This window comes from Zonotrichia leucophrys, chromosome 9, assembly GCF_028769735.1.
Source record: "Zonotrichia leucophrys gambelii isolate GWCS_2022_RI chromosome 9, RI_Zleu_2.0, whole genome shotgun sequence".
In the NCBI taxonomy this organism is placed as follows: domain Eukaryota; kingdom Metazoa; phylum Chordata; class Aves; order Passeriformes; family Passerellidae; genus Zonotrichia; species Zonotrichia leucophrys.
This window is the reverse complement of record NC_088179.1, coordinates 13,063,651-13,088,838: the sequence shown is the minus strand read 5'-3', so window position 1 is coordinate 13,088,838 and position 25,188 is coordinate 13,063,651. Positions and strand designations below refer to the sequence as shown.

At 38.6% G+C, this 25,188-nt stretch overlaps 1 protein-coding gene across 17 annotated transcripts in view; it reads left to right on the top strand.

Annotated features, from left to right (window-relative positions):
* DLG1 (discs large MAGUK scaffold protein 1) overlaps positions 1–25,188 on the top strand; it is a 140,415-nt gene that overhangs the window by 35,343 nt on the left and 79,884 nt on the right. For 14 of the 17 annotated variants that reach the window (XM_064721546.1, XM_064721544.1, XM_064721542.1 and 11 more), the window contains one exon: positions 15,990–16,154. In XM_064721546.1, the coding sequence (XP_064577616.1) occupies positions 15,990–16,154 (165 nt within the window). Of the gene's footprint in view, positions 1–9,512; positions 10,061–15,989; positions 16,155–25,188 lie in introns of those variants that run through there. The other 3 variants (XM_064721547.1, XM_064721540.1, XM_064721545.1) reach the window with 2 other exon arrangements.

The following is a 25,188-nucleotide window of genomic DNA, read 5'->3' as shown; positions in this document are numbered from 1 at the left end:
TGATGCTCTGGCAGTAGGTGATGCAAATTGAATTCTTCAGAGTATAGGTACTCATTAAAAATGGAGTTGGACTTGTGGGTAAGCTTTGTGGATCCTTTCCAACTATGTCTGGTAATTCATCTTAAGATGAGGCTTAGGTTAGACATTAGGAAATCATTCTTCACTGAAAGGACAGCTGGGCATTGGAATAGAGAGCCCGGGGAAGTGGTGAAATCCCCATCCCTCCAAGTGTTCTAAAGGCACGTGGATGTTGCACTTAGGGATGGGGTTTAGTGCTGAATATGGCAGGGCCTGGCTCATGGTTGGACCTGATGAACCTTGAGGTCTTTTGCAGCCCTAGTGATTCTATTTGATGATTGTAAATGGAGGACAAGTGCCCACCTCAGTGGCTGTCCCACTCCTGAGACAGTGATTACACATTTTCATTAGACCCTAGCTTGTTGATTTGCTCTGTTCCTTTTTGATTTTATATTTTTGGCAATGAGTTCTGCAGTACTTTCTTTTCTTTGATTTCAAACATCTGCTGGGTAATTTAATTGTCTGCTAATGCCTGTGTTGTCTTAAGCAGTAGTTGCCTTTTATGTGCCTTTTCTATGCCATTCATCTTTTCAAAGATTGAATGTCACATTCCCGACTCAGCTGCTTGCTTTTTATAAGATGAAGAGCTTTGTCAGTTAAGCTTCTCAAATAGAAGCCACTGAGTATCTTTATCCTTGGTGTTATTCCCTATAATTTTTTTATTTTTGTGTCTTTTATCAGATGAGATGATCAGAAATGTTTCCACTAGGCAAGATTTATGATTCTCTCAAAATTATACAGAAAAGTAATACTTTCTGCTTTTCTTTCTATTTTTCCTAAGCTAGTAGTTTTGTTCCACTTGGTGGTTTAAAACCTCTCTATAATTTTAGCTGAGGTTCTGTTTTCTAGGTGTTTTAAAGGCAACAGAGGGGAGGAAGAAGTGGAGAATGACCTACATTAGCTATAACATGCTGTCACATTCACTCAGGTATTTGGGTCCTAACTGAAGTAATTTCAAAGCTGAAGTAGGGTGTTATTTTCTGTAGCATCTTGCTGAAACATACTAAGGAGAAATATTCTGTTTTGAACAGTTGTGCAATTAGTTTGCCAACAGCTGCTGGTGTTTTTTAGAAATGATGCCTGTCAGGACTGGTGCCCTAGATTCCTGCTGAAATGCTGTGATTTAGAAACCTGTGTTAATATGCAGAAGCTCTGGGGTCATTAAGTAACATTGAGTCCAGGATCAATATTTTGAAACTTTGCTTGTGGCCAGGGAAATGGCACTTGGTAATAATATAGTATTTAATGGATCATTGCTTGAATTCTTATCAAAGTTTGGCTCTAATTTGACAGTAATTTTCACTGTAATTATCTAAATGCTCATTATGAGCATTTAGGTAATTCAACCTGCTATAAGAAAATATGATTTGAGATTCCTTTGTGGAGCTCAAGTTCAGATCAAGTAACAGTCCCCACACTTCTTGCTTAAGCTGTTCTGTCATGGTGATTCAGTTGTAATTTGTGGTTTCAATTTTTTTAAAGTAATAACCTTCACCCCCCAACTATGTTTTTCAGTTTGTTAATTAAGGTATTTCGTCCTTATTTGCAAGTTCTGAAACTGTTACTGTACTGGTGACCATATTAGTGAGCACTCCATAGGAGAATGAGTCTGCTAAAAGGAGCAGAAATACTTTGAAAAATACTTTTGAAGAACTGGAGAGAAGTGATACTAACTTTTTAGCAGTGTCAGTGCTACACTGAACTGCTTATGGCTTCTCCTCAGCTCTCCCCTTTACTTTGTAGTTTCCCAGGAAGTGGCAGTGGAGTCAGTGACCCACAGGCAATAACAGCCCTCCTTACCTGTTCTCAGTTAATGACAAAGTGTAAATCACCAGCACCCTTAGCACCTGGATTGGATAGAGATGGCAATTGTAGTCCTTGCCCATAAGAGGATTTGCATTTTAAGAGGGGGAAAGTGATGAAGTTGCAGTGAATTAAAACTGTAAGCTAGCAAATGCTTTTATCCATTGGAGTCAAAAAGTAGCATTATGAATTGTTTCCCATTCAGACGAAGGTGTCATCTCTGGTTTTGAAATGTTTAGATTTGTTAGAATGATGTAAGAAATAAACCATTGGTATTTCTGCTTTAAGCATTGTACCAACTTTGTTGTATGAGAAATCTTTTTGAAAACAATTGTTATAGAACCTAATGACAGTCCTCTGTGTATTCAGAAATGTATGGCAAGTATTTAAACATTCACAGACCAGCATTGCTGTTGAGATTCCATCCTGATCTCAGCAGATTATTTTGTAATTGAGATGTGATCAGCTTTCACTGTTTTTAAAACAGCAGGGCTGAAGGACTGAGTTGCATTTGTCTCTGGGAAGAACCTTCTCACTGTCTGCAGGGGGGGAAACCCCACTGTTAGGAGTATTGTGCAAGCGCTGCATCTCCTGGCTATGAGAGGTTGTTAGACTCATCTCTTTTCTGCTCTGCTGCTTTGATGTAGCACCAAATATGTCAAATTACAGTCTCTTCTTGATGTGGTGTTAAGAAGCATGAACAGCAATTGAGATGAATCTGGAGTAGTTTGAGGCTTCACGAGATAAAAGACATGTATTATTAATATATTTTCTCTCACTCATTTTCACTTGTTTTTTTACCAGTCTGCCCTTATTTTTTCAGGGGAGGCACAGATGCTTTATTAATTCTTTGTGAATTATTCAGCAGCAGATCTACTTTTTGTGGCTACTTTGCACGGACCATTTAGAAAGTATTCCACTACTGAAAACTGCTTTTCCTGAAGGGACTTGTTCAAAGGGATAGGATGGGATGAATCAGATTCTGAGCAATTCTACAATAACTGAAGGATCTTTACATGTTATCCATACTGGAATAAATCTCAAAAGTGTTGTCTCTCTTTCCTCTCATCACACTCCTCCTCTAAGAGTTCTGCAGGCTTCAAATTAGCCTTCTGTAAAGCCCAATAGGTGCAGAAAGAAAACCATGTTTTGGAGGCTATGCTTAGCCTATCAGCCTGGTTCCTACAGGGAACAATGTAGAGTGAAATCACATCCTTGCTCCTGCCTGGTCTTGACACTGTGGAGAGCAGTTCCAGCTAATCACATCCTGCTGGATTTAATCTTTCCCACTGAGTATAGCCTTGAGAATATAACCTTGCTTGGCTGATAATTGCCAGTCAAGATTAGAGTCCATGCACATCACATAGTGAAATCTTCATTGAAGGTGTGGGGGAGGGATGAGACAAGGCTGCAAAGCTTTTGGGTCTTTCAGGAGGGCTTTTATAGTTTAGCAGTTTTATCTTTGTGATTCAGTGTCTGTTGTTCACTAGAAATCTTTTTGAGAGTCCCATGGAACCATTTAGGGCTATATATCAATACTTTCTCCTGTATGGACAGATGGAACCAACACATCAAAGGCAGCTTTAGATTAATCACATACTTTTACTCAGAATGATTTCACTAATGTGTTTTGAATGCAAAGATCTCATAGTTTTTAATACTAAAGGACTTTTCAGGTCAGACTGGTAGCAGGTTTGGCTGGGATGGAGTTAATTTTCCTCTCAGCAGCCCATATGGTGCTGTGTTTGGGATTGTGACAAACTGTTGATGAGGATGCCAGTGTTTTAGCTATTGCTGAGTAGCACTCACACCGTGTCAGGGCCTCTCACTTTCTCACTCTGCTGCCCTGGCAAGTAGGCTGGGGGTGGGCAAGAGGTTGTGAGGGGATACAGCTGGAGCCTCTGACCCAAACTGACTGAAAAGATGCTCCATATATTAAAATCTCTTGCTCAGCAATAATTTAGGAGGAAGTGGCTGTTGCTGAGGATGGCCATTGATCTGCTGGTGGTTAAATGATTTGGCTTGCCTTACTTGTATGTGTGGTTGGTTGGTTTTATTTTTTTTTTTGTTTCCCCTTTCACTTATTTATGTCGACCTATGAGGTTTCTCCTCTTCATTTTTGCCTTTCTGGTTCTCTCCCTCATCACTCTGGGGGAGAGAGTGAGTGAGTGGCTGGTTAGATCTTTACCTATCAACCTACCACACACTGTTTCTGGACATGTTAAATACGTTTGAAGCAATGTAGTACATTCTGATTTTAGGAATTTTCTAGTTCAGTTCTATTCTAATCACAGTACAGTTTATTCAAAGTAGAGTAATGTTTTTGGATTTTTCCCTCATTGAGATGTTGCTAATGAAATAATTGTCTGCAGTGAATTTAACAGAAGGTCAGATAGGTGTCTATCTGCTGCATGTACAGTGTATTTATTGGATCAAACTTCAAGTATTGCAAAAGGAACCATTTCTTTTCAGTCATTTCCTAGTCTGTATTGAAGATGTTCTCCTGACTGTGGTGGTTTCCATCTAGGAAAAAACAACATTGACTTTTGGCTTTCATAGAAGTCATACTAGCCAATTCTGTGACCTCTCTCATTCTCAGGAACTTCTTGTGAAAACTAAAGATGTAAAGCTAGCTCCAGTAGTGCTAAAATACTTTGAAAAAATCAGAAGAAAAGGAAGATGTTTCACTCAGGGCATTTTTAATTCCAAAACATGCAATGGCTTCATGCCTGCCTTAGAAAACAGGACTACCTAGAACTTTCTGTCAAGCTATGCTTCTATTTTAATATAAACATATAGCATTTTGCTAGACTCTCTCCCCTTTGATATTCTTAATCCTTTCTTTTTCTCATTATATGAATTCTGCTTGTTGTTGCTTAGGTAGCCTTACCCTCTCACTTGTTTCCTGTTCCTGTGGTGGGGATTTCTTGGTGTTTATTCTATGCTTGCAATTTACTTCTGAGAAACTTGCACATGATTGATATCCTCAGAGACCTCTATTCCTCCAGTCAGTTTGGCTGAAGTTAAACTGTAATGTTAGAATTACTGAGAGGCAGGAACTGACAGATGAATGATATGACTAAATAGCTTTGAAATCACACGTGGAATATGTAGGACCTTTATTCAGTGGTAATTGTCAGGAAAGTCTGTTTTTCATGAAGTTCTGCTTTTGAACACTCCTCAGTCTGTCACCACATATTTTGAAGTCTGATTATTTTTGCATATAGAGGACATGATAATGCAGACACCCCTGGGTTCTTTCTCCAATATTGCATTATATTTTCGTCCTCTGTTTTGGACTGAAAACTCCTAAAGCAAGCTTATACAAATGCCCATGGTGATGGTTACTCAGCTGGGAAGGGAGACAGTCTTGTCTGTTTTTTGGCTTGACTTCCCAAGCATTACGAAGGACCTCATTGGAGTGATGTCCCAGATCTGTCTCATATGTAACAATTTAAGACTTGGAATAAACTGGGAGAAAAATCACAAACACCCACTGAAAAGTTTCTATTCATAGGACCTATTCTGGGCTTAAATGCCATTGCAGGGCAACTTTATAAACAAAAAAGGCAACTATTATTCAGCTTCCTCTTTCCAGAGTAATGTTTCACATTCCTTCTGAAGTTAATGAGGCTGTGGTATTCTTCAGGGTTTTGGAAACTTAATACACAGGCAGGTGTATTCTGCAAATTTTTATATGAATGTTAAGCTTGAAAAGGACATATAGACATCAGCATTGTGAACTGGATGTGCAGTGCCTGCTGGTTTAACTCCTGCAAACATGTTTACCTGCTGAGCTGACAAAAACATGTTTCTAATGGAGACCTGTTAAAGATGCCCTTTAGATGGGGAATTTCAGCTCACAGTGTTCTGAGTTTATAAACCCCTTTGCCTGAAAGAATGATGCAGATGATTTTTTGGCAGTTCAGGAGCATGCAGGAACAGGCAGTACATTTTTTGGCTACTCTCTCAAAATTGTCTTGGATGGTCATCTGATACTTCAGGGAGCAAGAACTGCAGAGCCAAAGAGCTTCCTGGGTGCTGATGGATGCAGTTTGCATCAGACATCAGTTGTTCTCAAATTAGTGTTCAAATTTCATTTGCCTTATAGAAATTGCTTATAAAATTACTACTCCTTGAGTAAGAAATAATTGCAGACATTACATTAGAGCTCTGTGCTAGTATGGGATAATCTTAAATCAGCATCCAAGCTGTTCTGCAGAGCTCTTTATCATTTTGGAATTCTGTGTATTCTTTGAAGACCTTACACATAGAAAGGCAGAAAACAGGATAAAATAAGTTTCTTAGATTTAAGTAATTCCAATGATAAAAAGTGCATTTTTAAAACAATTGGATGATATTACATATCCCAGAAGTGTACCAGCCCAGGCTTCTGGGGAAGGGACACCTAAGCTTGAGTCCCACCAGCCTGACAAGTACCTGCAGTGGTACTTGAGGGACATGCTCTGTCTGAAGAATTATGAAGCCTTTTCCCCTTTGATTTGGCAGTCTGAACAGTTGGTACATTTGTCAAGTTAGACCTTCACTACTCATTTCAATAAGAGTTCCAAGTCTTGTTGCTTATGAGATTGCTTTTCCCAGCCCGTGTTGTGTTGAGGATACAGGTGGAACACATGGATCAATGAAATTGGTACTACTTGTGTTCCCTCAAGAATAGTTGGCAAGTGCTGATGAACTGGAGCATTAAGTTTCTATGAAAGTCTCATAGTGTGTTTTTTTTGATGCTATATAGCTCTTGTTTCTCTCTATCCAATATTCTTAGTGCTCAGGGAACTTTCTTATATTAAGACAACAAAATTAGTCTTGCTCACTAATTGAAGATCATAACAATGTGGGGACTTTTATTATGCATGTGGGAGCGATACATAAAGATAGGTTATTGTCAAGTAAACATTCAAACAAAGCCTGAAATAAAGCAAATTCATTTTAGGTAGTGTTTTTGTAAGGATGAAACCAGTTATTTTCACTCAGAACACTTTTGAGGAAATGTGGAAATGGTGAACTCTGACTGTAGGAGCTTTTATGTGATAATACAAAATACAGACTAATGAATTGGCAATGAGAAGTGATAGGTAGTTAAGGCCATATTCTTCTAATTAAGGGCTTAGTCATTGTGTTAATACATTATTTTTTGTGTTTTGAAATGTTAATTCAACCTTCAATTTGAGTCAGAGCAATAATTAAGTGTGGATATGTTTCTGTAGAGCTCAAAAGTAGACTTGGAAATCTTCTGTTTCATATGTTTCTCCATATGAGAACATACTGTATGCTCATATTTCAGAAAGATTTATACTAACAACTTTTTTTAAAGCTTCTGGGCACAAATAATAATTTTGAACAAGTGAAACTATTACAGTTAAATCTCAGGATTTAGTCAGCAAAATATGTAAGAATATATTTTAATTTTATAGGTTTAAACATTGTATTTTTAAGCTTGTGGGCAGGCAAATGTGTAAAAAGTTTCATCTTTGTATGAAGGCCAAAATGATTTTCTAGTGTAACCAATTTATTTATCTACAGCTGCAAATATATGGCTGAAAGATTCAGATGTTTTATTTGGTCTTCATCAACAATGTAGATGTAATTGCCTGAAGTTACTTAGGCTTTCTCTTCCTTATTGTATCTTCCTGATGGAATCCTTTGTGGATGTGTAGCCTGTATCTTCCTCTTATTGATTCCTCTATGCCCACGGCACATTAGAGCTTATATTTTCTGCATCACAAAAAGCTATTTCTGCAACATTCAAGAACTGCTTTTGGCTCTTTGACTTTATTTGTTGTCATGAAATTGCCATGCATTTGGCTGTGTGTTATTTCAGTGAGAAATTATGTTATTACAATGTGATTAGAGGTATGGAAGTAAGGTGGATTGTTGATCCAAAGTGCATAGAAAAGGTTGTTTTGTGGCATAGGAATATTGTTGTGTTTGGCAAGAGCCAGCAGTCTGTGCCTGTGTTCCTTCCCCTTGCAAGTATTTCATGTGTGATGTTTGAGTGTGTGCCCAGTTGTGCTCTGCCCTGTTTCTTCAGTCAGGAGCCCAATTACTGGTAGCCCCAGCCAGCAGAAGGGACATAAAAGGGGTTTTAGGTTCCTCTGTCAGCCTTTCTACTTAGGGTTACCTTTGGATATTCTTGCAACAAAAACATAATCTAACTTAGACTATTCTAATAAAGAAGGTGCATTTTTGGGTTCTTTACACTCTCTGTCTTTTTTTGTGACAATTAAATTCAGGGTTAGATTTTCCTTTGGTCCTGCCCATATTGCTGCACTCACACGCAGAAGATGAGTGGGAAATCATGTCTAAGGCTATTTGGTGAAAAATTGTAGGTCACAGCACACAATGGAAAGAAAACTATCCTTATTAATGTGGGAATACTGTCATTGGTAATCCTTGGAGAGTCTACCAACAATGAGGTCCTCATGCAAATGAAGTTTATTTTGAGGTTAACTGTGGGCTGAGTTACACATTTTTTCTCCAGACATCTTGCCTTAGTTTTGGTTTCATCAATCTGCACATTTATATAAAGAACAGTGTCTCAGTATAATTCATGAAGTTACTAGTTTCTGAGCTGGAAGTGTGGATGCAATTTTACACTACACTAAACTTGCTACCTCAGGGGTGCTTATCAGGTAAACCAAAGGAAGTAAAAGGAAGATGACAAAAGGCTGCTACCGGTGAAAACTTAAGTGAATAGTTATGTCCTAAAGAGAGTTCTTTACAATACTACTGAATGCAATAAAAAATAGAAATGATGGCAATTGTTATTTTATTGAAGTTTTTTGCAAAGGCAAGTTAGCTTATGCTACAATAGCAGCGTAATTGTAGAGGGCATGTTTTGGATCAATTTCATCAGTTTCTGTAAGGCAATTTATTAAAAATGCATTAATACATTGAAATCTTGCAGAGACCCCTGGACGTGTTAAAAGGGAAATAAAGTTTGAATCTTATAGGGCTTGATTAAAAAACAAACCCCAAACAACCCATTAAAAATTTTTGCATCTTTTATTTGTTAGCACACAACAAAGAACAACAAATTCTAAGGAGACTATGACTGTATTTACCTCAGTTGTAAGGAAAAAGCTTTTTTCTTGAACTCTTAAGTGTTCCCATGTACAGTTGTTTGAAATGCTTTACCAAGAGCTCTTCATAATCAAGTGGATGCATAGTCCAGATTGTTCGTGATTTCATAGTGCTAATGGGGAAAATAGCAGTTACTGATTTTATTGTGTTGAAGTTGGAGAGTATTCATGTATTTCTGTAGTGTTTCTTTATTACATTTGGTAGACCATTAGGAATTTTACTCAGCAGGTTAAAGACCATTTTTCTGATGTGTCAAATAACCTTGAATTTTTAATGTTCGAAAATGAGGATTAAATATCCCAGAGCCATTCATTTTGCGGTCTGCTGACACTTCCTTGAGAAAGCTAGTGTAAATTGCAGATCAGCAAATTCCCTGCTGTTAGCCTTACAACGTCCCTGGTTTTATAATTGCACCCAGCTGATTTCAAAAAGGGCTTTCACATGCTCATTGGTGCAGTGCGAAAGCACCTTGCAGGAAGCGTTGGCTTTCTCTCCGTCGGGCCGTGTAACGAGTCCCTTGCTGCACCATCTCGCCCCTCCCCTAAGCAAGCAGCACACAGCGAGCAGGGGCTCTGCTGGAGTTGCTCTGTTTTCATGGAGGAGATTGCAATCCTTGCACTGCAGCAGGTGGAGCTGCCTTGGATCGAACCCGGGCTTCTGGCTGAGAGCATCTGAGTGTTACTTTGGGCCGGGAGACAGTTGTCGCTTCAAGCTGGCGCTAACGTAATTAAATTTAAAGCTGACTCAAAAATTTTAAAAATGGACACGGGATTTTTGCTTTGCTTTTTTTATAAGGTCTGGTTTCTAACGTGAAGCAACATTTTTCCTGAAGGATTCAACCTATTTATATAAAGGCTTATTTTTGAACACTATGGACCTAGATTAAATGTCAAAGACAGGCAGCAAGCAGCGCTTACAGAGGCATTTTTCTGGAATCTCAGTCACGGATCGATTGAAGTGCACAGGGTCTGAAAAAATGTCTCCTAGCATAAAAAACTTGGATTGTTTTTCTCCGATGCTATGCCACTGTAAAGTAGCATGTACCAACAACACAATATCTTTAATGTTTGGATGTAAGGTGGGTCTATAAAAGGACTTTCCTGGAAATGTAAACTGCATTTAATGAATGATTGCTTTTGTGTCTAATGTAACTGTACCTTAAATTTCTGGTTAAATAAGTGTGTGTTTTGCTCCATGCCTTACTCAATTATCTGAGCTGTTAGTGATGGAGACATAAGTAATGAATTATCATGCCTACTGTTTAAAGATCCCTTTGAACAACATTTGGAATTTACTGAATGCCGCATGTAAAATGTCGTCATTCTTCATTAATCAGCATTAATCATCATGTAATCAGTTTATTGCACTTGGCTTTCATTTTCTTCAGCTGTAGAGAATTAAATACACAGGAGACTTGCACTGAGATACAGGGCTGGAAATGCCTCCTGACATCATTTTGATGGAAGCAATTGTTAGTGGCAGGTTTGGGTTTAACAGTGCCCTCAGGCATTTAGTCATTTTAGGACGACATCAACTGTTTAGGTTTCAGAGGAATAAAACATACATAATTTGGTAATCATCAGAATGGTAAACAGCATATATTCGGTGTTGTGTCAAAAGGCTTTTTTTAAAATTTCAGTAAAATTAACACACAATGTCAAGGATATGAGGAGACTGTTAAGTACTGGAAAGCCACTTGAAAATTAAAGGGGTACATCTATGAAGTTACTTTTGAGGCAGAAATTAGGAAATCTTTCTCTCTAAAACTTTATATATCCAGGGTTTCCAAGTCATGTGTGTTATTTTTAACAAAAAATATTTCAACTAGATTTTATTTTATAAAGTGGGATCAGTTGTGTGTGTACATATATACTCACATATATGCATGTGTGATGCATTTATATACACGTGTATATACATATATGTATCACAAAATCTTGATGGTGAATAAATGTCAGGAGGGAGGAATCTAAATTTTTATGGCTCTTTTGATAGGATACATATTAGAGAACTTGAAGTTGAATGCTATATTTCCAGGAGGAAGACTTTGCCTTGTTGTGAGTTTGCTTTTCCTTCCTGTGTCCCAAGCATTTTTCAGTTCGAAATATGTACCTATTTATTGATGCCATTTGGGAACTACTTGATATAACACCAGGATGTCTTTTCTTCTTTCTTTCTGGAACTGCACACTCCTTATTTATACAATATGCTCATGCTTAAACAGTGAACTTGGGAAGAAAGCCGTGGAATGAAAATACTCCGGGGCTGGATTTTGCCCGTTGAGCTGCAGAGCAGGGACGCTGTTCACTTTAAGAGCAAACTAAAAATATCCAGCGAGCACGCAGGCAGCACTTGGGGCATGGAGCGGCGGGGCCGAGCGATGGCGGCGTCCGTCCCCCCTTTGCGCGCGTCCGTCCCCCCTTTGCGCGCGTCCCCTCTTGCGCGTCCTCTGCTGCCCGGGCTGGGGGCGGCCGCCGGGGGGCGCTGCAGGGGCCATGTTCGCCTTCACGGCGTCCTTGGGCTGCGCATCGGGCACGGGGCAGGGGCAGGGCGGCCGCGGCCTCCCGAGCGGGGAGCGCTCCCCGGGGCCCTCTCGGAGTGCCCTGGGCCGGTGGTGGCCGGGCCGAGTTACCCGCGGATAAACACGGCCCGCTGCCCATCCCCAGTGGGTGCCCGCGCTCCCTGCGTGCTGCCCGCGCTGTACCTCTCCATTGCCCGCATCCCAGCCCACGAAGGGTTTCTGTTTGAGCAGAGACAGAGAAATATTGCACCAGGCACTTGTCAATTTTTGAATAAAAGTTGTAGGGCTGGATAGTACTAAAAATAAAATGTTCTTGTCCTCTGAGAAGATACAGCCTTTGTCATCTAAATATTTACTTAGTGTTCAATGTGAAATAGTAATGCAGGGTACCTGTACCAGTCCTTCACCTAATGAAACAATTTATTTTGCACAAGTAATCACACAAAATAGTGTTTTCAATTTTCCTTTTTGGCCACATGTAAAGAACATTCACAATCTGAGCATTCCTTTTTTATTCTCTTTTCCTTAGCCTTCTGGAATGGTGAGCTTTATTACAAATATTACTTTATTACAAATATTAGAAATATCCTTGTCTTCAACTGTTTTACTGTTTGTGGACGTCCATGACATGAAGCATTACATAAATAAGTTTAACAGTAGCTGTGCATTTTGACATATGATGGAACACTGTGACCTAAATAACCATGTTATGAGCACTTATATTCAAGATACAATGTCAAACTGAAACTGTTCAAGAAGGGTGAAATGCCTTATGTCTTTGTCATAGCTCTAGTTACTAGAGAAAACTTAGTGCTTTTGTTTGAAAATGAAGCAGTTAGTTACTCAAAATACTGAGTTTATGTTTGAAAAAGCAAACCCAAAGATCAAAAACCTTCTTCCAATATTGCAGATGATTCAGTTTATCATTTGTTGATGCCGAAGTTGAAAATTATACTGAATGTCCTATTCTATGATGAGTGAAGAAGTTCTAAAAAGACATGACCACTATCATCTTTTCTTTTATTACTTAAATTTCTTTTGTTTTTCACAACCTTTCAATTTATCAGTATGAATTGCTGTTTACTTGCAAAGAGATTTTATTTGGCTTTCATAGTTTTCTTGCTTTTTACAAATAACAAGTTTTCAAGTTGACTTCAGTTCTGCAATAGTGGAGTATCCCTTTAGTTTTGTCTCCTTTTTTTCCTTTAGGTGGAAGGCACTATTATTTTTCTAATCAGTAGTTTCAGGTTTAGCACTAGACTACATGAAAGACTTGTACAAATTCATTAGCATCTTTAATATGTTATGAATTTTTGATTAGTTTTGTTTTAGCAAGATATGCACAATATTCTGTGTTGTTGCTTTTGTTACTAGAGGTGTTGGAAGTTATTTTCTGCTGAATGGTGACAGAGTTGTGGAAGCTGGGGAGATGTGAGAGCTGTAGCTATTCAGACTTCTCTACCCTTTTCTTTTTGACCCTGTATCCAGGTCAATTTTTCTGGAGTGGAAGTGTTGCACGTCAAACAGTGCTTCACAAGAACTTCAGTTGCTGGAATGATCTTTGGAAGGGTCCTTTCAGATTTAGTTTAACTGGTACAATGGAGAAATGATGAAAAAAGAACAAGTATTTAAACTTGGGGAATTGTGTGCAAATGATCTAAAACTACTTGGTTTCATCATGCTGCCTATTCATACTGCTTCAGAAAGGGTCTGGCCCTGTGAGCCACTGCATATTTATCAAATTCAAATTATTAGATTTACTTATTCCAGTCTTCTTTTATTCTTAACCTCTTTGTAACCATGGTTGGACGTGTACAGTGAAAATGAAAACTCAAGCAGGGGCAGACTGTAAGTCAGCCTGGGTGTTCTGGGATTTGTTGCATTTGTTGTTGGAAGTGAGCAGTGACTTGGGAGTTGTATGACTGGTGGGTGGGGAGGCCTAAAGTCTGCAGAAGGAAGGGAGTTTGAAATATCTTCTTTAAAAAATACAGAGAAGAGACTAGGAAGACTAAAGTGAATCTCATAGAAGGGGTTTCCTAAAACTTTTCTGTGGTTTTCCTGTGAACAGGTATTCTCTGTTCTGATAAATGGTGCTATAAAATGTGCAGAGAATCCTTGTTTTTCCTGCATATTGTTGCAGATACTTTGTACTTTTTTTTGTCTAACTTTACTAGGCCTGAGCATTGAAGCAGGAATGTTGTGGGCCTGAAAAATTATTTCACTGTGGTGAATTGGGTTCATTTCTGAGTTTTATCTCACCAAAACTAGCACTGATTTATTAAAGTAAATGGATTTTTCAGTAGTTTACACCAGTGTCCATAGAGTTTGATGACATTTCAAAACTTATTTCAAAACTTATCTTCAATTTAGCCTGAAGATATCCTTTTAACTATGTTGCATCAGAAAAGAAATGTTGTAAATTAATTTTGACACACCTGTATTATGCAACAGAATCTTCTGGGGCAGTGTCTCTGTCAGAAGTATGTGTTAAATGTTTTTACCACAACATTTTTTTCATTTTTAATTAAAATAATGAAATACTGATCTATTAAAACTTTACATGCACTATTATATTATAAGCATTGATACACTCTATAATGTAAACATAGCATCTATTAGTGACATCTAGAGCCTGTTTACAATCAGTCATGTTCATGTATCTGTTTCAAATAGTACCTGTTTCTAATAAATATGTCTGGTTTCAGGAAAAAAAGCAAGGTAATTCTGTGCTTTGTCTAAAGATGTTAACTGTTGTGTAAAGGAAATGAGTTTTGATTAACTTGTGACTATTTGATGAATTAGTGTGTTCAGGGTTTTTGTGTGAATGTTGTGTGTGCCCTGGCCTGCACAGTAAAACTGGAATGATCCACATCTGGTTTCTACAGGATCTTGTCTGAAATGATCTGGAAACTAAATCCACTTTCAAATAATTTTCCTGTATTTCAAAGAAATCAAAGCTCAAGGTCTGCTAGGGATATTTTGAATCACAAGCACAGCCTTCATTAGTGGAGCAGGCTGCTTTAAACTCACTGAAGTCCTACATTCTCTGATGCTTCAAGACATTTTCTCTGCTTCTTGGAGCTCTAATGTTTATTTTCTCTAATTGCCAGTGTGGTCTAATTTATACTCTGGTAATGTACCCTTGCATTTTTGGCCAACACTTTGTTTAAATTATAATTCTTCCCTGTTTCCTGTGTTTAATATGGCTGCTCTGGAGAGCTAATGTCAACTCCTTTCAGGGTTTTATTTTGATAAGTGAAAAACAAGTCAATCTCAGAAAAAAGATGAATGGCAGCAGTCTGAGGCTGAGCAATCCAGCATCTCGCTGCTGCAGGGAATGGAAAGAAAAAGAACTTTTATCTTCCAGTAGTAGTGAGCTATTAAGTTAATAATAATCATAAAGTTAATAATCTCATAAATCCTCTCTGGTAAAAATTTGAAAAACTAGGGCTTTTTGAGTAACATTGCAATTTTTCTCATCTGTCAGACTTCACTCTCTCTCCTTTGGTACATCCAGCTGAGGAGAAGGTCTGAAAGATTTTGGAGTTGGTTCTTGTGGTAACGGAAGTTGTAATGCTCTTGCTTTCTTCTTAGGAGTTATTTCTTGTGGAAGAAGTGGGTCTTGTGCTTCTTTGCTAATTAGTATTTTTAGAGGAAATATACTTGAATTGCTTCTACTTTACAGTTGGCTTAAGAGTGTGTTAAGGAGCTGATAACTGATAGATCATTTCAAGCAGTTTCTTTGTACTTTATCCTGTATATCTTAACTTTTTAATGTTGTAGGTGTTTCTGATGGAGGGAATGGATCTTTGTGGTAACCTGAAATAGAAATTGCATGTAACTCTTGAGAGGGTTAGAAATTATGCACTGTTTGTCAGATACTGCTTTGCTGTAGTGTTCCTGTGCTTACAGACAAATTGGTTATTTGCAGTTGTCTACTGGGTTATGATATATAAAAGAATTACCAGAAAAATGTCTATTTTGACTTAGGCTGTAGTATGTAGATCTTGGAATTTTGTGTAGAAGAAACCCTAAGGAACTATCTTCTATCCTAAATATGCTTCAATAACAGGAATAACTTTTTCCAAGATTAAAATGAGTATGTGTTTAGAAAGTTTTTCTGTACCTTTAATAATATGACATGCTTTCCCTATAAACTATTAATAACTATTTATGTACTTGGGGGTATAGTCATGTGTGAAAGTGAATGTGCTTAGAAAATGTTGGGATGTTTCTTATGGACACAGTAAATCCTGCTGGGGTTTAGGTAGCTTTATAATAATCCCAGGTGGGACTAAAAGGGCTGGAACATTTTTGGATAGGATCAGTTTTAAAATAAAAATGCTAATTAAAATTTTTATTTATAGATTTTATTGCTTTGAAGTCAGCAAGGTCAGAAAAACAACTATTTCTGTCTGACTTAGGTTTTCTGGATTCTTTTCTCATTTCTGTGGTGGCCTGATCTTTTCCTGTAATTTTTTTTCAGAAATACCGCTATCAGGATGAAGACACACCCCCTCAGGAGCACAGCTCTCCACACATTGCCAATGAGGTGACAGGTCCAGAGCTGGTTCACGTATCAGAGAAGAATCTGTCCCAGATTGAGAATGTCCATGGATTTGTTTCCCATTCTCATATTTCACCAGTAAAGGTAGGCATTTTTAAATAGTCAGCTGTTTTGGAATGCTCCTCAGGAATTTAATTTTGTGGGACAAAAAATGCACACAAAACACCTCTTTCTGTTTTTTATGGAGCTGCTCAGTTGTGAAATTTACTTAGTATACATTCAAGCATTGCCTTAGTTCCACACATTCTAACTAGAAATGCATGGTAGTAAAATGCCCAGAAAACAACTACAGGTAACATAAGATTTTGGATGTAGCTTTGAGGGGCACTGAAGTTCGGGTTGGTTGATTTCATTTTGGATTTTCAGTCAGAAACCTGTAGAGTCAATTCTGACTTTCTTTCTAGTAAATATTTTAATTGAGGATCTATGTGCAATATGTCATAAGCCAGGTGCCTTATATGTCTCTGGAGTTTTTCAGCATGCAGCACCATTATTTGCAAGATTGCTTCAGTAACTTGAAGACAGATTTAAAGATTTAGACAACAAACTGAGTGTGAGGTTTGGGATTAACAACAGGCAGTTTAATTTACTGTGTTAGTGCATAGACATAGCTCAATCATGTTCTGAATAGTACAGTTTTTTTGTGTGTCAGAATAAATGCTGTTTTCTATAATATCTCTGAGTCTTTGTGACTGGTTTTGAGGGAAAGGTGGAGAAATTGTTTGATACTGGGGAATGTTTGTGCTTTAGAGTGATGAGATGGGCTTATGTTGTGGTAGGCTTACAGCTTGGTACTTTTAGCATGAATTGTCTCTGTGCTGTAGTGTCCTTTGTAGCTGCAAAGAGCAAACACTGTTACATGAGAGCAGCCCTGGGGAGAAGGACTTGGGGGTGCTGCTGGATGAGAGGCTGGACATGACCCAACAATGTGCACTCATTGCCTAGAAAGCCAAACATGCTCTGGGCTGCATCCAAAACAGAGTGGGCAGCAGGGGAGGGAGGGACAGAGGGGATTCTGCCCCTCTGCTCTGCTGAGACCCCACCCTCAGTGCTGCATCCAGCTCTGGGTCCCTAACAAAAGGAGGACATGGACCTGTTGGAGCAGGCCCAGAGGAGGACGCGAAGATGATCAGAATGCTGGAGCACCTCTTCTGTGAAGACAGGCTGAGAGAGTTGGGGCTGCTCATCCTGGAGAACAGAAGGCTCCATGGAGACCTTAAAGCCCCATAAAGCAGCTGCAAGAAAGCTGGAGAGGGAATTTTGGCAAGGTCATGTAATGGTAGGACAAGAGGGGGAATGGCTTCAAACTGAAAGAGGGTGGATTTAGATTAGGTGTTGTATGAAATTCTTTCCTGTGAGTGCTGAGGTCCTGGCACAAGCTGCCCAGAGATGGGGTGGCTGCCCCATCCCTGGAAGTGTTCAAGGCCAGGTTGGATGGGACTTTGAGCATAGTGCAGGGTCTTTGAGCCTGTGGCAGGGAGTTTGATCTAGATGATCTTTAAGGCCCCTTCAACCCAAACCATTCTATGATATTTTAAGAAAAAATGTTTTAACCTTATATTTCCATTTTTTTAATTATGAAGAAAAACTTAGTTGAATCTTTATCATTGACTTGTAAGGATTCTGTAGAAGAGCCAACTGTAGTTTGTGAGTGCATTTAGTAATTGTTTTCCAGCTTTTCTAACAGTTTAAAAATGTATATGATGATATTGAGCCAGTGATTTTTACTTATATCTCCACAATGAACTCTCAGTATTTTTCCATAGTCTTCAGCTAGGCAAGCTGAATTCTTGAAGCCCTAATGAATAACCTTTTAGAAGTGGGCTATATTGCCCTCTGAAGAGCCTTCTGAGAATACTCATGTGACAAAGCTTTCATTTTTGGGAATGGCTAGAACTTCAAATTTTTCTTGCTTATGAAGGTAGACACACAGTAACACACTTTCATGTGTCTAATTCCCTGAATTCATTGATGTTCAGAAAGCAATGAAACATCTTTTACGTGCAACCATTAGAAATAAATAAAAGTCCTCTTTCTCTGGGGGCTTAGGGTCAACTCTGTTTATTCACAAGCTTTTCCTAATTCCTAGAGTAGTTAGTCTTGCCTTTTAGAAAGCATAAGTAGATCAAAAAGGCAAGGAGGGGAGCTCTGAAACTGTCTGGAAGAAGGAAAACTATTTTTGAAATAGAATTAGGCAGACTTAACTATAGTTACAAAATATGGTGAGGCCTTTTCAAAATACTCTGTGTCTTAGGTCTCTGAGGAGAATTATTATTGTGTCTCTCACATTGGTAAATGCTGGGGAAATCATCACTTAATAAGGAAGAATGTTCATAAAGGAAGTATTACCACTCAGTTTGTATTACTGTTTTTAGCATACATCTGATTATTTTCAGGTAACGCCTCTCTGTTAATTTCAAAGCAATGTATGGTAAATTAAAATTTTTCAAAGCTTTGTTCATCTGAAAACTGATGGGGTGGGTGCTCGGTTGTTTTACCAGCATTTTGTGCAGTTTTGAATTCTGATGCTGATTGACTGCTGACTTGCTTCTCTCCTGAAGAAAAAACCCAAGGTTGCTGTTGTATCATTAGCATAGCTGGTCTGCTCTGCTTTTGGTCTGATGATCTGCCAGGTGTTCATAGTTTTAGCACAGCTTGTGCTGAAGATCAATTTAGCAACAACAGCTCTGATTTAAGAGCGCTTTGTGTGATTTATTTGGTAGGTTGGCTCGGTGCACTGTGCAAGGACCAGGTCTTGGCTGATGTACAAGGGCTCAATCAGCTTTCTTGAATAGTTCATTGATTAAGGAAACTAAACATAATAGAGAATGTTGTGTTTATGACATGAATAAAATAATAAGAGGAGTTTTGTTTTCTGTTTTAAATATAAATGTTAAATGCACTTAAAATTTCAAATACAGTTAGTAGTTTGAAGAAATTAGTGGTTTTATGATTATGATTTATTTATTATGTTGCTTTATAAGCAATGCTGCAGAGGCCAGTAGAATTGGATTTTGAGGAATACCTTCTGTTATAGCAAGCTCTCTTCAGTACAGAGCAAGTATATAAAAGAACAGTAGAAGAAGAGAATTTTGTTCTTGAGAGAAGCTTTCAAATACCCTAGGACTTAAAACAGCTTTTATAACTTGCTTGAACAGGTGGATGCTATTTCAAAGAGTAGTTTTGAATGACCAAAAATACAAATATGTATCCCAAATTTTTAGATGAGTATGTGATTGCTATTTATCAAATATTAAATATTATAGTCAATGAAGGTGATTTATCTTCTTGACAGACGAATGGGCTACCTCAGATTCAGACTGGATTAAAATATTGTATGTTTGCAACAAGCATAAAATAAGAGAGACTAGCTGTACTGATTTAAAGTTTAAGTGCGGCTTACACATTTTGTCTTGTTAGAGTGGAGCTTTGTCAGTTTAAGAAGAAATGTTTGGTTCCTGTGTGTGTCAAGTAACAAAGAAGTGAACTTGGCCCGGGAGATTGTGTGTTCTCTGTTCTCTAGTACTGTGTGAAATGGAACGCTGATGCTGTAAAAAAGCTTCTAAAAAAGTATTTAATGGTAGAGAATCATGAGTCAAATCCTTCGCAAATATTCTGTCCCAAAGTTTTTGGAGGATCTGTTCAGGTGGCTCGGCAGCTGGTACCGGGATTTGCTCAGTGCGGGGCTCCCAGATTCCCGTGGGAGGTGCCGGTTCCGGATGCTGCGCTCTGCACACCGGCCGCGAGGTGGCGCTGCCGCCCCGGCTCTGCCGCGCTGCCGCCCTGCGTTCCGCGCGGCACCGCAGGGAGGGCTCGGCCCCGCGGAGGGACCGGCTTGGAGCTCAAATGCGGTGTTACCGAACAGCTCCCATCCGCTGAGAGCTGTCACAGACCGGGTATGGGGCCAAGCAAGCCTTTAAACTGTGGAGTGGAAGCTGAAGTTTTCGATTAAGGAAAACGCTTTGAATAACAGGGCTACAAAATAGTGGGTCATGGTGCAATAAGACAAAAAAAATCAGTACTCTTTATTTAGAGCAATCTGGACATGACAGATTATTTATCGCACATATATGATGTAGCATGGTAATTCAGTATTTAAGTGTAGAGCCTGACGGGGGCTTCCATATACTTCTGTAATATGTTTGTGTGTTGGAATTTTGGGCTAATCTTTCACTGTTAATGCAGAAGCTCTAAAAGAAACATGTAATAATTTGTAAGCTACTAAATACATCTTGTACTGGAAAAAATACCATGACTAGCATGATAAATCTTTATCTTGCTCTGAAATAAATTCTTAATTTTGCAATATTTGATGCATTTCCATTATATCTATAATTCCCATTTGCAATTTGTGCAAGTTCTTAAAAACTTCTCAAAGTAGTTGGTAAGTTTATAAATGATATTATCATGTGGCTGCATGTGGTAACAGGAAGCTAGACTTACTGGTTGAGAAACATTTCTGCCGTTCTTGTTGCTTTCATCAAATCTTTTTCAAAGATCTGTCTCTGGAGATTTTTGCTGTAGCACCAATCTTCCAAGGGTATGGGGAAAATGTCTGCACCTGATTTGTTCCTTTCATGTGTCACAGATAGGGACAGCTAAACAGAAATGTTTTAGTTGGAACATTGTACTGGCTTTAGTCTAGCGAGGGGCCTAAAATTGCTTATTCATGCTTGACATGAATATTTTAATTACTGACTGAATTGTGCATCTGTAAGGAGCTAAAGACATTCTACTGGTTGAATATTTGGTATCTCTAGAGCAGCTTTGTGCAATTCCCAGTGGTGTAGCAGAACACTCTAGGAATTGTGAGAAGTAGGTTTGGGTTGGAGGAGGAGGTCTTTAACTTGTAGTTCCATAATCATAGACTCTTGTCTGTATTTCATGCAGCTCAGTTGGCCACTTCCCTGTCCTCACATGTTCCCAGGACTGGTCATCCCTGTACAGGAGGTGCTGGGGATGGGCAGTGCAGGGATTGCCCCTCCCATTGCTGGCTGCCTGTTCTCCTCCTGCATAGACCTGTCAGTCTGGCTGGGGCTGTTGTGCTCTGCTACAGCACTTGTGCTTCAGGTGATGCAGTAAAAATCCCACTTCCCTTTACCAAAGGGAACATGTGTATTAATGTTGTTTATCCATTTAAAGCACTTGGAGGACTCTTTTGTCGTTATGTAAACTTATGTCGGGGAATAAAACTATGACTTCATAATATTATGACATTAAATGCAAATGAGTTACTGTTTTCCTGTCTCTGAACAATGAAATGCTTCAAACTGAGGTGAAGTGCTGTTTCCCGTTGAATAAAAGATTGAAGTTTTACCCCCAAATTCTAACCAAAGGAGTCTTTTTGCCCAGGGAATACCCTTGAGGCAGTAGCTGTGCCCAGTGCCAGTGCCCCTGTGCTTTATCTCTGCTTTCCTCTTGCCGTGTCAGATCTGGGAGGAAATACTCAGGCTCAGTTTGCATTAGAGTACAAGCAGTCTTTTGTTAGAATAAAAGCGGTAAGACAGAGTTTACCTTCTTTGGCTCTGTGAACCTCTGTTGAAGCTTGTGGGGGTGTATTGAGCAGGGATCACTCTACACCTTCACAGTTCACTGCTGAGAGAGGCAGTAGGTTAGTTGGGTGCTTTACCTGACCTAGTGCTGAGTGCCTGTAGGGTGTCAAGTATGTCCTTCAGCCTTTCCTCTGCTCTTGCTTAGAAGCAGCAGCTTGTGGTTTTGTGCCCCCTATCCTGAGCTTTGTCAAGTGGACATACAGTTTGAAAAAAAAGTCTTAACAGTGTGTCAGCAGTACCCAAACCTTTGCCAAGACAGATTTGGTAATCCTAGCACAGCAGTTCTGCTGACTGCATGCACTGTCTGTGAAATAAATATCTTGTGCCCACTCGGTGTATGCCTGCTTTTTTCACATGTTTAGTCATCTTTGGAAAAGTATTTCCAGGACCTAATGGTATTTAAGCTTAATGGTTTTAAATTAACCCTGATTTGAAACTGCTTATCTATTAGTGCTGCAGTGCTGTGTAATAACCCACTTACCCTGACTGTGGTATCACAGCAATGAGATATGGCAAGGTGGTGCTTGTTCTTAAAATAGCTTCCAGGAGGGAGAGGAGAAATTGGAACTTGCTCTCATTTCTGTACTGCCACAACATGGTGAAACTGTTCTGAAGAGCAGAATCAATGAGCATGTGGCGAAATGAGAGATGAGAAAGCAATGAATACATTGCAAAGACAATTTCTGCTGCACAAATCCCTTAAAGCATGGGCTTAAAGATCATCTTATTGATGTAGGTTTCTAGGTTTCCTTAGATGTACACAATGGATGCACTCAAAAAAAGATTATGGAGAAACTTAAACTGTCATGAAATAAGAAAAAAAATTATGTTGGGATTTAGTTGTTAAAAAAACCAAAGCAAACAAAAATTCTCCACCAAAACCAAACCAGCAACAGAATGAAAGTGAAGGGTAACAGAATGAAAGTAAAGGGTAAGGAGGAAGATCGCTAATCATGGATGGAGGTTACCAGAAGGATCTCAAAAGGATCTTTGTTCTCATTGCATCATCTAAGAGGAAAAAGAGCTCAGAGTTATAACAGATTAATGGAATAATCATCTCAGTACTCAATTTACAGTCAAAAAGGCAAATGGAATACAAGGAATAATCAGCGAAGCAAATGGGAATAAAACTGCATTATTTTATCACTCCAGAAATCTCCACCATTCATTATCTTGATTAAGAAGGCAAATTTAGGTACTCAAAGAAGAACAACAAGAATGGTCAGAGATAGAGGGCAGCTGCTGTGGAATGAAGAATGAACTAGTTTGACCCCTCCATTTGGTGAAGAGTTTACTCAGGAGATACCAATGAAACTACAGTCAGTAATGCTGAGGCTCTAGGGAATGACTAGGGAATGGTTATTTCAGAAATTAAAATTTGTATTCAGAACTATAAATTAGCAGGTAATAGTTGTTTTATAGCCTGTAAACACAGTGATCTACAGTCAGCCTCTGACTTTGAAATAATCTTTCAACTGCTGGTTGTCTTTTGGTTTCTAGCTATACCAACCACAGCATACATTGCTTGTTTCTTCAACTGCAAACAAGCACCTGTATTTAACTCCTTCCCATGAAGCTGTATGGAAATAGCTGTTATATAAATATGCGTATTTACACATCCTTCCTTCATGCACCCAAATCTTGTGCTGATAATATTGATAGGTTTCCTTCTCTTTATCTCCTGGTGTATCTTCTCCCCAATCACTTCTGTTTTCTCAAGTGCTTCCCCAGAAGTCTTTTAGAGCATGTGGAGCTGCTGTTAAAGCAGCCTTCTCTGCTAATTGGGAGTTTTTCTGCTCTCAGGAAGGCCGATGGTCTTTAAGATTTGAACTGTGTGGGTTCAGGGTTAGCCAACAGGCAAAGTAATTTTAACTTCCTCTTTACCCCAATAGATTTTCTTGTCCTGCTCCAGTCTGAGCAGGTAGGGGAGGTTAACCTGATGATGAAGACACTGTTTCCATTTAGAAATCAAAGCTCAGTTGACATGTAATTTGCAAGTTGGGCTATAATTGTGAAAAGGTTGCAATCTGTTACTTTTTTCTAAATTGAGAACTTTGTAAAGCTTTGCCATCTTCAGCAGAAAGTCAGTGCTTCTGGTGTTAGGAACATACATAGAATGCTGGGAATCATAAAGAAAAACTTGAAGATAGTCTCAGGCATACTTATTTTTAGACGAGTATCATACTTCGGTGGTCACACTTGAGAGGAGCTGTTACGCAGTCTTTAATTAAAATGCATTATTCAAGTTCTTTATAGGTTACTGATTTTAAACTCCTGTAATTGAAGAATGTGGAAATACATGCAAAGGTGTCAGTTGGTGTTTTATAGGAAGAAGCAGTTGACCAAGTCTGCCTGGTTCTCTGTAAGGATTTGCTCAATAAATTCTTGTCAACAGAGACAAGAAAGAAAAACTGTAACAGATGGACTGTGGATTAATCCAAACATTAGAACAACCTCCAATACAGTAATCAACATCAAGTCATCCTAGAAAGAGGTTGCACTGTTTTCACCCGAGATTTTCCTGAGCTCTTGGTGCAGTTGGGTTTATTTTGATGACTGAAGCAAACCTAAGGAGACTTGCATTGAGCACAAGATGTTTTTGTCAGTCTGGCGTGCCAAAAAGATGGGCAGGAGGTTCATGAGCAGGGTGCGGAAGACCAGGCAGTTTAATCTGCCCAGATTGGTAGGTTGTCTGAGGTGTATTGTGAGTAATAAGGTAATGATCTTTTATATTAAATATTTATACTAAAATAGCTCATTATAGAATAATTGTACTGGGATGTTTACTTATAAGTTGGTTTCAGCAATAAGATATGTACTTTTTATTGATTATGTAAATGCCATTTGGTCAAGAACTGTCCTTCAGTCCTATCTGAACTAAAAATTAAGACAGACTTTATGGCATCTCTTAGCAAAAGGGGTTAATTTTTTTTTTTTCTCCACAGTATTTGTGTGCTGAACTCCTGGGCTTTGGTTTAGAATATTGCATTTATATTTTATGACACTTAGATTCATACCAGTAAAAGTTTGTTAAATCTAGAATTCTGAAAACTGTAAGAAAGAAACACGAGTTTGTTTCTAAATTTTCAGTATTGTTTTTGTTCCCATGCCTGAAAAGCTTAAGTTGCGTAGCCTTATGTTTCAATATCCAAGTTCTGAACATTTCCTTTGCCTCTGTTTTTGGTCAAAACCTAACTGATATTGGAAATAAGTCCCTTCCATTGTTTTAAGTGACCCTTGAATTTTCTCTGTTAAGACAATCAGGTTTTTTTGCTTTAGGGTCTGTGCTTATTTTAGCCAATGCTCTGTTTAACCATATGGTAGTAAAACTAATATAAGACACTTTTCAAATGCTTCAGGGGGACTGTTGGCTTTTGTTTAGAAAGGGTAATTGAGATATAACTGCTCTTTCTGTTCACAAACAATTTTTGTTGCTGTGCCTTTTTAATTTTAGGTATGCATTCTGCTTGTACAGTTATGCTCAGGGAACCTTTATCTGAGAGATTAAAATACAGCATTATGTCATGTTTTGACTTGTCTCAGAAAGCTCATAATACCAATTTGCT